A 14,722-nucleotide genomic window follows, 5' to 3' on the forward strand; every position below is an offset into this window, starting at 1 on the left:
AGGCAGACACATTATGAGGTCTCCAGGTGAGCCTAGAAAGTTTGTACCATATATGTACTACTAAGGGATAAGAGAAGATGAGGCCGGGTCTGTGGGGAAGCAGTGTGAAATTTGATGTAAATCAGGGAGGGAAAACTCTTTCATGATTTGGAGCTGATTACAAGAAGCTTAAGCCTGATCATATGAACCATGAATTTGGTAGCAGAATTTGCTTTATAAATTGGAGAACACTGTATGAGTCAAAGACCAGAGTGTAGAGGATACAATAAATACTAAAACAGGCTATATGACAGTATTGTTGCCAGTTTTTTTGACTGCAGCATTTGGTTTAAAAACATGTTGATGAAATCTGTTTTAAGGCATTTTTAAAAGAAGTATTTAAACATATTTAAGCCAACTTTTTAAGAGTTTATATGAAACAAGTCCCTACTTTTGTCTTAAATATAGATGTACTATTCTAAAAACATCTGTTGTACATGTAGTGCGCTTTTTATGAAACTGTGAAGCAGAATTTTCAGTCATGCTCTGCTAGACATTTAAAATGCTTTGAAAGCTAATGACATTGGACCACTGGGTTATCTGTCCACCATCAGACTTGTAATCACGTTTCTCCAAGCATCCAGCTTTGGCGTGAATAATTAAAGAAGTACAATTCCTGCCAGTCATTGCTTCCTTGCCTTCTTCGGTGACACTTAAATGCAGATTTTAGCTGGTATTTATTTATTTTTATTAAATCTGAAATGTTTGATTCTGTTATAGAATCTAAACATTTGTTAACATCCTATTTTAACACCCATGGAGAAGCTACTTTGCTACATGCCCTGAATATCTGACAGCTGAGGCTTTGTAGAAATTTTATATTGCCAACTCTCATTGGAATTCCAGACCTGATAACTGAAACATTTTCCTAACTGCCCAGATATTCCTGTGCATGGTGAATCACTTTCTCTCTATCAGTGGTAGAAAGTCGCCCAAAACCAGGTCAGTTGATCCTATAGGAATAAAGGAATCTCTTTTAGTGGCATTAAGGAGGTGGCTTTGGTCCACTGCTTTTTATTTTTTATTTTTCCATCTGAAATAAAGTTAGTGGTGAATGAAAAAGGGCATGATAGTAATCAATAATAATCAACAGCTGCTGCAACACCCCCTAGAGCCTTTTTCTGTTCAGGTAAACTGAATGAGTGTTTCAGTGTGGAGTTGCCCGAGGATCCAGGAGACATATACTCAAACACATGAGAATGTATTAGAACAGGGCAAATAAAGAAGGTGGAAATAGATGTGCTGGCTGTGCAGCTGAATCTTTTCAGTTTTGAGTTTGCTAGGTCAGGCAAAAATGACACTGGCTCCACTAGGATTTGCTTCTGATTTTTCCAAAAGGACAGGCGATGTTGTATCACTGCATTTAAGCAATTAGGATGTATTTAATCAAATACTCAGGCAAGGGAAGTACAAAGCAAGGTATTTCATACTGCTATAAAGATTCTTTTCTATCTTACCTTGGGTATTTCTAGAAGTTATACCTTTGTATTTATTTCTCTATAGCATCTTTGTATTTATTTCTCTTTCTACATTTTTTAATGTGGTGGGAATAGGATCTTTTTATGAAAAATATGTCAGTTTCAATTGAGAATAAGAAAAATGTATTGCTCTCCAGTCCAATCCTTGTATGGAAGTCTAGTACATTCAGTTTCTCATGCATAGAATAATTACCACATTGGCAGTAATTTGTACTCTTGGGCAGACTCAGAATAAAGAATAAACATCCAGTTGGCATGGAAACAGAACTACCCTTTCAGCCTTATTCTGTTTTCTCCAAAGTACTGTGACTTATTCATTAGCTACTGTACTTTGTTCATTATTGCTTGACTCGTTCAGAGTGAGCCTCCAATGCAGCTGCCCTGTGCTAAACCTGTCCTGTGAACAAAAAGCTTGACATCTTTTATTATAACTGAATTCTATCAAATTTATAGAAAGGAAGTACATGTATTCAGTTTCAGTTTTCTCGTTGAGCTTCTTTGGCAGTTGCCCTCATTCAGAGTCGTATAGGCAATCTAAACTTTGTCATTTAAGTCAGATTTGAAACAAAAATGAACCTTTGGTTTCATGAACCTTGGATTTAATTTTGTGATGTAAATCGGACTTCAATAAAATAGTTTTTATAAATTAAAATAATGTAGTTCCTTTAAATGTTGTATCATTTTAGTACATCATAAAACAGAACTAGTTGCACCTTCCCCCAGATAATTATTTCTGTCTCTTCACTGCAGTCTCACTGTGATGTGAGTATACATATGCTAAGGAAATCTGAGGGGAAGCAATAACTAGAGCAATGAATGCCTGTTCACATTATCAGTGCTAGGTACTAAGCTGTTTTAAATAAGTTACTGGTGTATTTGATGCTTTTGACATTTAAATAGAAACTGCAGCTTGGAAACTTCCTATTTCATTTGTATTTCATTTGTTAACTTCCTTATGAACTTCATTGGAACTGGCCTCCAGAATGTAAAATTGGGCAGCAGTATTTCAGCATTTTTTTTTATGATACACTTTTGTTTTCCCTTTTTAGACACAAAATTAAGGTTAAATTGTCTGTGGGACATTGAGACTGGTCTTGTGAAAAGCAATACAGTTAACCTAAGGGCACATGTAGTTATTTGGCTGCTTTTCTTCTTCGACCACCTGAAAGAAACCTCCCCCTACTTGAGAGCACCCACCAGCCTAACTCTTCACGTCCTATGTTTATTTTCTTTGCTTTTTTTCCTGTGTGTGTCAACATGTGATTGAGAGATTTCATATTGGGACAGTGAGATATGGTGATCAGCACTTATTGCACCTCAGCTTTCCTTACTGGGACAGTCCCCTGGGGACAGTAGCCTGCAGCAGCACGTGTCAGAGCAGCCCTTGAATCTTGGGCTAGTGCTACTATTGCCTCTCAGTGGTCTGGGGCAGCCATCTGGAGTAGGTGAGTCACTACTTTTTTGAGGTGTGTAGGCTCAGACACAGCCCATCTGGTTGCCATGCAGCAAAGTACCCAGCAATACCTTTTCTTCCCTTCCTCTGCTCCGCTGTGAGCAGCCATTGGGAAGCTGTTGAACATTTGGAGTTGCAAAGGGGAAGCAGCTGCTCAGAGCTCCAAGTTCCCAGAAGAGCTTCTCTCTGGGCTGCAGCAGGGATGCAGATGGAGAGTCGAAGCCCTATTACCATCCCTAGTGAACAAGATGACTCAGACATTTCAATTTAGAAATTGCAGGACATTGTCAGGGAACACATTTTTAATGTATGACAAAATATATTCTTTTTCAACACAATCACTCTTGAATTTTGCAACTTTTAGAGCCTGAAGAACCACAAACACTATTGTAAACTCATGCTGAAATAGAAATGTATAGATCTGCAAGGACAGAACCTGCTTATTTTGTAACGTCAGTATGAAGCACTGTGGTTTTGGGAACAGAAAAACAAGGAATATTGAAGAGACCATAACCTTTTGGAGTCAACAGCACAGGGAAGGGTTGATCATGGTAAATGGAATGTATCAGCATAGCTAGTGGTCTGTTTTCTATACACTTAGGACAGTGGTGCAGGTTAAACTATTTTCTTGTATGTGGCACGTAATACTTCTGATTTTATGCAGAAGTAATGATTTATGCAGAGTAGGTTGTCCTGATGTAAGGTAATTAATCACTAGTATAGAATTAGACTCACCATCCCTTTGCTCTGGGATTAGTTACCTCAACATAGTACTTGCCACTAATGTGCATTCTTGTAAACAAAATCCATTTATTTTATAAAGTGGATAAACAACCATTTCTCTCTTTTTTAGCAAAATAAATGGTTTTCCTTTAAGCTTCTTTGAGAGCCTCTTTTATCATGCTGTTTGACTGATTTTTACAAATATCTGCCTTTATAGTTTTCGAGTAGTCTTTTTCTGTATATATTTTCTAGTTTATTTGGCAGTGCTTGCTATGTATCATACTGCTCCATTTTTAGTGTTACTTCTAGATTCACTTGGAATTTTAATGAAGTATCTACAATAACACATGCCACAGATTATAGACAGTTTAATTCTGCTTTGTTTCTGACAAAAGAGAATTTAAAGAGAGACAAAATATCATAATTTAAGAGTCTGTATTTTAATTCTTAAGAGAACAGCACAGTTTCTTCACTGCTGATATGCTTATTCAGTGTAAAAAATGAGAATGCCTCTTGACTGTGCATTGTTCAACTTAAGTGGAAATGTTTTCCCTAGATTTACAAACTATTGTTCGGACCATTCAGGGGCAGATTAATTTCCTTCAACTTAGCTGTTTACATCTGGGCTGGACAATGTAGACCTCATAAACCTTTATAGAGAAACTGCATTTGTACAACATGATCCATCCCTTCCTAAGACAGACATGGCAGAGCTAATTGCACTATGTAAGTGACTGTTCCTTTGCCTTAATTATAATTAAGGGAGTTTGAGGTGACTAGCTCAGAAGTACATGTCTAAAGTTGGGTGACATGAAGTGAGAACTGTTGAAAACTTTTGTGATTTTATGTAACTCTTGAGAGAGAACTGACCTAATTTCCTTCTGCAGCCAGACAGCTTGATCTCATTTTGATCCTCAGTTCTGTATGCTTTTGGTGCTGTGAGAGTTCAGAATTCATGTGCCAGCATTAATTTTACTGCCTGTGTTCTGCGGAGCCTGAAGGTGTAAGAAAATGGCATCCTGTGATTTCATGAAAGAGAAGACATTTTAAAAAACTAACTTTAAATGTACTTACTTTAAATTTTAAAATGTTGTGATGTTTTTCAGGGTGGAGATCTAGACTTCAAAATTCAAGAGTACAAACAATCTGGGAAAGTATTCACTCAAAGACAAATAATAGACTGGTTTATACAGTTGTTACTTGGAGTCAACTATATGCATGAAAGGTACAGTCATTTGCTTTAATACAAGAGCATTTAACTCATGAGGGAAGTGAGTAAGCTTTTACTGACTTGTATTTATTCAAATAGAAATTGAACCATATTGATTATTTTTTATTGGAATAAAATCCTAGTCAACGAACTGCTGTAGTGTATGTGTAGTATACATAAAGTGTAATTAATTGTCTACCATGCAAGGATATTGTATGTTATATCTTTAACAGTGCAGTGATAAATGTCTTTGTGTGAGACAAATTCTCTAAGAGCCAAGTGAAAAATTTAACATGATAGAAATTGCTCAATATTGTTAGAATAAAATAGTTTTAAAGCTTAAAATAAAGACAACTTTTAAGGGGATTCAGCAAAGAGCTCTTGCAGATGTTTAATGCGAAGAATCAAATATAAGTGCTTGATGTAATCCCCTTAAAATCTTATATGCTTACATTCTTTGAAAACTGACATTACTTTTAACAACACATCAAAGATTAACCTAAAAAATTACTACAGATCATTAAGACAGTGATTTCATGAGACTATGATTGATTAACACATTTCATAACTAATAGTTTAAGATTCCATGACACCACATGTGTCAAGTTGGTCATCTGATGGAGAGTGGTAGAGCATTGGTCTAATAAGGTCTCAATGCAAGGCTTAAAAAGGCTTTTTGTGAGCCTTAGGGATCCAACATTCTTGACCATCCCTTGGATTTGCTGGTAGCACACTCCACACAAGATGCTTGCTCTGGTTTGCAGACTTTTGAACAGCTGTGGAGACCTCACTTGTTTAGAACAGGGATAATAACAGGTGAATAGTTACCTGGTAATCTCTGCGAGTGTAGTTCTTGCCTCCAGTGTGATTTGCAAGGTGTTTCATCCTGCCAAGATGAACTGTTTGGGCTATAATTCCTGTTGAACTTTCAGAAATAAGAATGTCGTTGCTGCAAGGACTGTCTTAGCATAGGTTAAGGATATTTCTCTGCTTTCACCTTGTGTAACACCTACTTTGCCAATTGTAAATAACTAATCTGCACACTACCTCACTCAGATTTAGATGCATGTTTTCAAGAGATGAAAAATTAAAATAATAATAATTTTGCCAAGAATAATGGCTTAAATTATTAGCACAGCTAGTGAGGGGAGAGAGAAAGAGAGAAAAGTTAGGTTACATCCAGAGTCTGGAGATGAGAATTCTTTTTTTCTCTTTTTTTTTTTTTTTCTCTTTACCTTTTTCTTCTCTCTCTTCTATTTTCTCTTCTTTTTCTTTTTCCTTTTTTCTTTTTTTCTTGTCTTTTTCTTTTTTTCTACTCAGAATATAAACTAGAATAATTAGTCTTCAATTCTGCATGAGTAGTTAAAAAAATAAAGATTATTATCTGCTAAATTGAGGCTGAAAACAGCACCACGTTGATGTAGCTGTTTCAAATTTATCTCACAGTAGCTTGGGCCAAATTTGGTTGCTTGAACTTGAGTTTCAAGAGAGGAGCAGGTGGAGATAGTCACCGGTCAACAAGAACAACTGTTTCTCAGTTGAGCTGAAGTGAAGTATGTAGGATACATTTGACCTAAACTGAGAGATGCCTAATGAGTTTTTGCACCTGCAGAGTCAGACTGTAGAGGGAAAAGGGCAGAGTGAATTACTGTCTGTGACTCAGAACATTTTGGTTCCTAAATGCCAATTTATCTGGGGGTTGTACGTGATGCACCGTGCCATCCCCACAGACTGCAGTGATGGGAGCACAACAAAGAGAGATCTCTTGGGATGCTGTGTTTTTCAGCACTCACCTCAGGCAGAAAGGACAGAGGAAAATTGAAATAAAAATCCTGACTGTTTAACTGAACCATTAGTGGCTTTTTTCCCCCTTCTTGAATTCTGGTTTAATAATTTATCATAAAAATGTTACTAATCTGGAAGGTCCACTTTTGGTAAAATCCTTTGTTTAACCTGTGTGTTTAGAGGATGTATTGTGTAGACTAATGCAGAGTAATAATAATAATGTATTGTATAAGTTGTTCATTCTTTTTGTCTTTTATCTTCTGTATTTCCTTATGCCTCTGTTATCTGCACTTTTCTCACAGGTCCCTTTGTCTACTCTTTTTTTCTCTCCTTTATTTTTCTTATCTTCTATTTGTTCTCAAATCTTTAAAAAATTCTTATAAATAAACACTTTGATAAATGTGTATGTTAAATTACTGGGTTTCCTGAAAAGTACAGTTGAATTCTTCAGTGAAAATAACAATTTGATTTTCCAAACAGCATTTCATTTTCTCTCTTTGAATTAGAGCTATTTAATAGCACCGCTCCAGACACATAGAAATGACTTGACAGTTTTATTTGTATTTCGTTTATTATATCGTGGTTTTAACTGTATTCACATTAGAAAACTATTCTCTGTCTTATTATTATAGAGCCAAACAATAGCTTAAATGGCAAAGCTTAGGCTTAAAAGGCTTTAAAAGTACCTACAGAAATCTGTTGGAATTACTGAAATACAAACATAGAATAACAGCCCTCTGTTTATGTGTAAAGGAGTTGTATGTGATTTCTTCTATACTGATAAGGGAAAAAAAAGGTTTAATACATATTTGAACTATGTTTTAATGCAAAAAAACTTTGCCCTAGAGTTAGAATCTTGAAATGTTCATTATCTGTGGGTTGGACTTCCTCATGCCATTTCTTAGAAAATCTAGCTGCTTTGGGTGGGAGTTTTTATCCCAGAACAGCAAAAATGATAATTTCTGGTTCTAGACATAAATTACTGTGTGGATCTGTTTCTTGTGCACCATTAGTTGAACTTTTGAAAACTACGCTTTTTGAAAACTCTCATTGAGATTTACCTCCAGAAAGAACTGTTTTTCTACCTTATGTTGCTCTCTTCCCCCCAAATAAAGCAGGTTGTACAGATTAGGCATTCATGTCTTTTACTTATGCTTCATAAATCCCAAAGGAGTTATGAATATCTCCCGGTGACTCTGCTATCTACTGTCTATTTTACATAATTGAAGGATTTTTGAATTTAAACTTGAAAGCTAAATTATCTAGAATTAAATAGATGCAATCCTCATCTGTCATTGATATAACAAAAGAGACAAGTAGAGGACAGGCAGCATAGTTCAGTGGTCTTATCTAGACAGAGAGAGTTAGCGTGAAACCATCATCTGGTCTCTCTGGCGTACTTGTAGTCCATCACATATTAGTGCACAAAATGGATCCCACAGCACTCAGGCAATGAAGCCATTGATTCATTTAACCTCAATTTGAATATAGCTGACCATTATGTTATCCATCACTTTGCTAATCTTTATGAACAATATGCAAACGCAGAGATTTTGATGAGGTTACCATTTATTCAAACAAGTTTGTTGCTTTCAATCTATAGGGTAGCACATGCTGTCCAAGTCTATCTGGATTTCACATTGTCTTTCCTAGTACAGGATTCACAGTTGCCCAGAACCTCTTAGTTCTCAGAATAGTTCTTCAGACAAAGGAAAGAGAAATTTATTGCTGAATATTTTGCAGAAGCAAACTACTTCAGCTTCAATCAGCTTCACTTGCTGGTATGTTGCAGAGGCATCTTTATTGAAGGAGGCTGCCTACTGCTCAGTGATCCGTGCTGCTTTTTTATGAGTATGAGACAGCAAGCAGGTAATCTGTAGAACATAGGTACGGGTGTATTTATAGTCTAAATTTAAAACCATCCTGAAGTGTTAATTTCTACCCAAAATATCAATAACCACTTCACTAACTGTCAAGTTAGATTAAGATTTGCTGGAGTCCAGTTAATTCATGTTACCTTTATTGGCAACATATATTTATTTCTTGCTAGAATTAAAGTAGTTGTTTCAGTTAAGGTTTCAGCTTGTAACTTGTTAATCTTCTGACGTATCCTGGCAGATTGAAGTGGCTGGTGTCAAGAGTTATCATCATGGGAAGTTCCAAAAAAATTACCCACAAAATTTTTTACTCATATTAATGCATAAAAGCATCTTATAATTATTGGCAACACAAATAATTTGCATCATATTTTCATTGCTATGTTGCACGTTTATATAAGCATTATATTCCATTTCAAACCACTGTAGCCAAAATACTTCTCTTTATCTCATATAGTAAGTTACTGAAAGTTTTTTGCATATTTTTTATACATCAAGATACTTGTCATTCAAATCACAGTTGCCCAGCTAACTTTTAGGTTCAAGATTATGTTTCTACAAAACTAAAAACAACAACAACAAAATAATAATACAAAAAATGAAAATCTAAGACAGTGAAGTGAAGTTCTTTCAAAGCTCTGTGTGATGAATGGTAAGGAAATACTTTATGAATCTAAATTGACAAAGCAAAATTTATATACAACTGTGTGTACGTAGGCTTATAAAATAATAAGGAATATAATCTTAGCTTAATTTCCTTACTGATGTATGCATGATAGATGTATGTATATTGCTCAAGAAAGTTTCCAAGTAGAGAATAAACTATTTATAGACATCAGTGGAGACATGCTGAATACAACTTTCATTTTTGCAAATGTGCAATCTCTCACTAGAAGTATTATTTTCAGGACAAAAATTGGAAAAAAAAAACCCATAATGTATAAAGAACTCTTTTCTTTATGTCCCATAAAAATAGAAATGTTTCCTTGTTCAGCTACGTGCGTACTACAATATCTTCTAATAGCTATTTTTCTCTCCCCCCCACATGCAATTTATGAACTAAGTATATTGAATTAAATAATTTTTTTCTTTTCTTGCAAAAAATATTTTCCAATGAGACATGGACTAAATTGCTTATTTTAATTGTGCTGTAGAATACGTATTTTCTGGCCTTAATATGGAAGCTGTTTTGGAAATCATTTCAGTATCTCAATGCATTAAATGCATTAGGCTATAATAATTCAATAAAATTTGATGTAATACTTGAGGATTGCTCAAGAACAAATAAAATCTATTACCATATTGAGTTTTTCTGCCCACATCTCAAGAATCTTAGAGCCTCTGTTGCTTTCTTTATCTGTTCTAAATGACTAAACAAGTAGTGTATTTGTAATACCAAACACAGTTTCAGTAGTCATTATGTACTGAAGCTATTCTAAGCTCCTCCTGAGCAGAGATGGTGGCTTGATAACACACAGTGTTAGTTATAAGGAACTTAAAAGTGGTTGAATTCAAGTTTGGCTGAGGTTGTAGGGAACCCTCTTGGAAGTGTTATTAATAAGAATTAATTGAGAAGATGCTTTGTGTACTGTAGAGATTTTTTTTTTTCCTAATGAGCTTTAAAATCTCTAGAAATGGAGGAGATGCTGTTTGTCCTGGCATGGTGTGTATCTTCTGATGCTGCTTCAGTCTTTGATGGAAGAATATATCTGTGAAAGCTAGTTGTTCTATTTCTTTTCCTTTTGATCTCTGTCTTTGTAAAGTTCTTTTATCTTCCAGACCATTACCGTAAAAATTTGTACAAGTAGCCTAGTCTATATACATGTTTGTCTTTCAAGTTAATACGTTTTCTCTGCAGGAGGGTTACCTGAGCTTATTGCTCTTATTGCTGTTTTTTCTCATCCCCTATTCTATTGTGACACATCTTATTCTTCTGGCTGAAAATAGGATGTCATGCTTTTAAGAAGAGCCAGACAGGAAGACATGCTTTTCTCTTTTGCTCTGCAGCTCATGTTAAGCCTGTATCTGTATTCTCAAGCTGGGATCCCTGGGTGCATTTTTATTATCCTGGCTGCTTAGGCTCTCATCCCACATGTGGGTGTCTGTGAATGTACCTCTGTGTTTTTGTGAAGCTCCTTAATGCCAGTCTCTGTGCATTGTCACTTACAGGGTTAGACTTGTAGCAGCGGTAGGCTGGCCTTCCTAGCAAGGAATGAAGATAAATACTTGAAATACTTGGTACGTGACTTTGAATCATTCAAGTCAGATGAGGTTGAACTTCTTTTTGTATTCCAGGCGAATACTTCACAGAGATTTGAAAGCCAAGAATATATTTTTGAAGAATAATCTTCTTAAAATCGGTGAGACTTGCATACTTTTTAAAGATATGTTTTACTATGATAGAACAGTCCAGCAGACATTCTGTGAATAAGGAGATTTACATAAAGTGATGTCTGATGTAGTGTTTGATTTGTGGTCAAACATTTACCTGACAGGCATACACAGAAACAGGGACCCATACAGGCACTGAAATCCCAGCCTTGAGGGTGCTCAGAGCTCACCTGGACCTAGACCTGAGCACCCTCATGTAGCTTTGAAGGTGGCCCTGATTTGACTTGGGTTTGAATCAGATGACCTCCTGAGACGTCTTGAAACTATGTTCTTCTATGTGGTGTTCTTATTTTGAAAAACCACAGAATTTTGGATGAATAACCATATTTAAAAGTTATTCAATTTTTTAATGTTCAGTTACTGTATTGTGTCTAACAGTAGTTTATACAAATAGATAAATATTTGCATATGCTCTTGAAATGTAAATATTTAATTAGTATCTTGCCTTTTTGTTACCTGTGCTTCTAATCGAACATGGTTTTCCCGATCCATGTTAGGATGTTAGGATGTCCTAATTCATCCTCTTCATTTACAAAAAGCAGTACTTACAGGTTAAGTTCTTTGTTGCCACTGAAATTATTTTGTATTAATTTCACTTTCATAAAGAGTTCCAAGCATTTATTATAACAGGTTGGTTTAAACACAATTCTGATTTTTTTTTTTGTATTATTAATCACAGTGGTACCGAAGTATCAAACTCTGATGCCTAGAGCTATTCACTACATACACATTGACAGGGCAAAACCTTTCTTAGTATCCCAACAGCATCGTTATTTTTTTATCTGTAGAAGTTACCAGAACATGTGGACAAAACCTTTTTTGTTTAATCCCTTGGGCCATTTCCTGGAAATATAAGTAGAGTTGGCAAAGGCTGATCCCTCCCTTTGAAATGGACTGTAGGTAGAAATGGGGAAGTAGGTCAGCCCATTATTCCACATAATTTTAAATAAGATGGACACCTAGATAAGAAATTCCTACTAATTACAGTCAACTTGGGTTGACTTTGAAGTGATAAGCAGGAATTAAAAAAAAATCTCTATCTCATTACCAATATTCTTGGTTCTCTGTAAAACAATGTTTTTGTGTTGACATGTCTGGAATTTTGACCACTTACACAAACTGAGAATGTGGATCTTAATTTAAAAATGGAGAGTGAACAGAAGCATGTGAAAGCTGCGTTAATGGTTAAGTTCTTTGTAAGAATTTTAGTCTTATTGTGTTTAATTGTTTGGGGGCGGATCTTTCTGTTGTCACTTTTAGGGGACTTCGGAGTTTCTCGTCTTTTGATGGGTTCATGTGATCTGGCAACTACATTTACTGGGACACCGTACTACATGAGTCCAGAGGCACTGAAACACCAGGGCTATAACACAAAATCTGATATTTGGTGAGTAGTCAGCATGCTATTTCAGTAGGATTATACATTTATTGAAAAGAAAATGTCATGAAAGGTAAAATGTCATATATTGTCAAGATCAGCATTTGACTTTATTTAGGAACTACTCTCAATTGTTTGTTTGTTTGTTTTTTAAAAAGCAAACCAACGGGGTTTAATGAAAAAGGAAGCAGGGCTTCCTCGGTAGGGTGCTCACACTACTCCTCTAAAACTATTCCAGGATATTTGCATCATGTATTGCAATTTGAAGATTTGCTCTTTGTGTTGAGAAGCATGTGGTTACTATTATATGGGGCTATGTTGGACTTCAAAAGAGAAGAATATTCAGGTCCGGTCTCTGCTGTGACACAAGATGACGATGGATTAATCTTGAGTTCTGCTAGGAAGGGGGAAATCTTTCTCTTATAGTGAAAGATAAATAGAAAGAGACAGTTGTCTGTGAAATTGCCATGGAAGGACCAATTCCTGGCTGAGAGGGAAACAGGAGAACTTTCTTAGGAACTGAATTGAAAAGCATTGGAACATGGCAAAAGGAAGAAGATACTTGGAAGGAGAGCTGAATATGAGAATAACTGGACAGAAGCAAAGAGGCAAACAGTTTCATAAAAGGCTCAAAGGTAGAAAGAGAAGTGTCAGTTCTGCACTTAGATAGCACAAAATACTGACTTCTGAGGTAATGATTAAAGAATCAAGTTGAGAACCTGAGATCTGTTGAAAGATTTTAAAAAACAAGTCTTTAAAGTCTTTTTTTTAAAGGAAAATTTTAGTTGTGCAGGTATTTTTTCAAACTAAGATGAGGAATGATTTTTGGAGTGGGGAAAATACCTGTCTTGTTTATGTTCTAAAACACCCATTGTATTTCATGGTGACTGTTAAAACTATTGTTTGTTTGTTTGTTTGTTTGTTTGTTTTTTAATTCTGTCATAGTGTTTTTTATAAAATACTTTGTTTCTTCTCTTAAAACGTATTTGTTTCTGTAGTTATGCACATCTGACTGTTTTGTTTTGTTTTGTTTTGTTTTAAAGAATATTTCAATCCAGGAAGTTTCCTGTATAAAACATTTGACCACTGGAATGTAGTTTGTTTACTTGATAATTTACTCTAAATTCTGCTCTGTTCTGACTTTTCAAAATATATTTGGGAGTGCAGGATATAATTCTAGAAGTTCAGAACAGTCATCTGTATCTTTAACTGCTAACAACCATTTTTCACGGTTAACATCTTCAATCCAGTCAACGGATGTGTCAGGAAACTCATCTCATGGTCTTTATAGCTGAACAGAGATGGATTTAATGTCAGATTCGATCTTGTTCATCTGTATCAAAATAAATATGAGTTAATACATGTAGTCAATAAAAATATATTGAGAGAACATTTCAAAAGATGTGAAAACAACTGAACAGACAGGAAAACATGACTTTTGTGCACTATTACTATAAAGAATAATTTCTATTGCAGTTGACACTGGATGTAAAATATATGTTTAAGTTCTATTCATGCTTACATGTGTCAATCCATATGTCACTGCAGCATTACAGAGTAAATGAAACCAGATTTTGTCAGCATTTTTATAAATGATGTGTTGATCACTCTTTTAAAATCTACAAAATAGCAGAGAAAAGCCCCTAGAGCAAGTCACTAGCTACTGGCTTTTTGCTATACTTGATGCATTTTGTTATCTTTCCAAACTAATACCCAGAGTACTCAGCCAAGGGTGGAACTGCTTTCACGAGGAGGTTCTTGGCCCTTTGTGGTGGGGGCACAAAGGAAGAGATGTGCCCTGTCTCACTAGAACCCTGGCCCACAAAATCTTTCTGAGCCAAGAAACTCTCTTTCTGTAAGGACTTTTCAACTATGAAGGGTCATACATTGAATTGACACATTGGTGGTTTAATTCCTTCATTTACTATTTTAATAGTGACTCTGAGTTTATTTTGCACTTGCTGGCCTTGTAAGGAGTCACTAGACCATCTGAGTTTGAATTGTCCATCCCCAATCTTGTTTGTCAACTGTCTTGGCCCACCAGCTGCACATCTGCTTCCAGCCCTTGGTTTTGTGATAGTTGCATAGTAGTAAGCACCAACGCTTTTATATCATTTCACATTTTCATTTTATAATGCACTGTCTCATACTTTATCCTTTTTCTATAGTTGGGTGTGCCGAGGTTCTGAAACTTTTTGCAACCTTGCATATGTTTTTTGATTCTGAAATTAGGGCACTTCTTGCTAAACATTTGGGGAAGTCATGACCATCAATTCTGTTCATGTTTGTTTTTTTACTTATTCCCTGTGATGCCTAGAAAGTTCAAAGCCAAAAGCTTTAACAAGTGTGCATGTGAGAGCAAGATATTGCTGATCAGCAATCAGTGTG

The 14,722-nt window shown here is 35.5% G+C and overlaps 1 protein-coding gene across 1 annotated transcript in view; it reads left to right on the top strand.

Moving 5' to 3' along the window:
- The window catches only part of NEK11 (NIMA related kinase 11), a 102,919-nt gene that overhangs the window by 19,914 nt on the left and 68,283 nt on the right, over positions 1-14,722 (top strand). Inside the window, exons 4-6 of the mRNA XM_082754524.1 lie at positions 4,800-4,918; positions 10,861-10,925; positions 12,217-12,343. Of these exons, the coding sequence (XP_082610650.1) occupies positions 4,800-4,918; positions 10,861-10,925; positions 12,217-12,343 (311 nt within the window). The remainder of the gene's footprint in view (positions 1-4,799; positions 4,919-10,860; positions 10,926-12,216; positions 12,344-14,722) is intronic.

This window comes from Aythya marila (assembly GCF_965140915.1).
Source record: "Aythya marila genome assembly, chromosome: 2".
In the NCBI taxonomy this organism is placed as follows: domain Eukaryota; kingdom Metazoa; phylum Chordata; class Aves; order Anseriformes; family Anatidae; genus Aythya; species Aythya marila.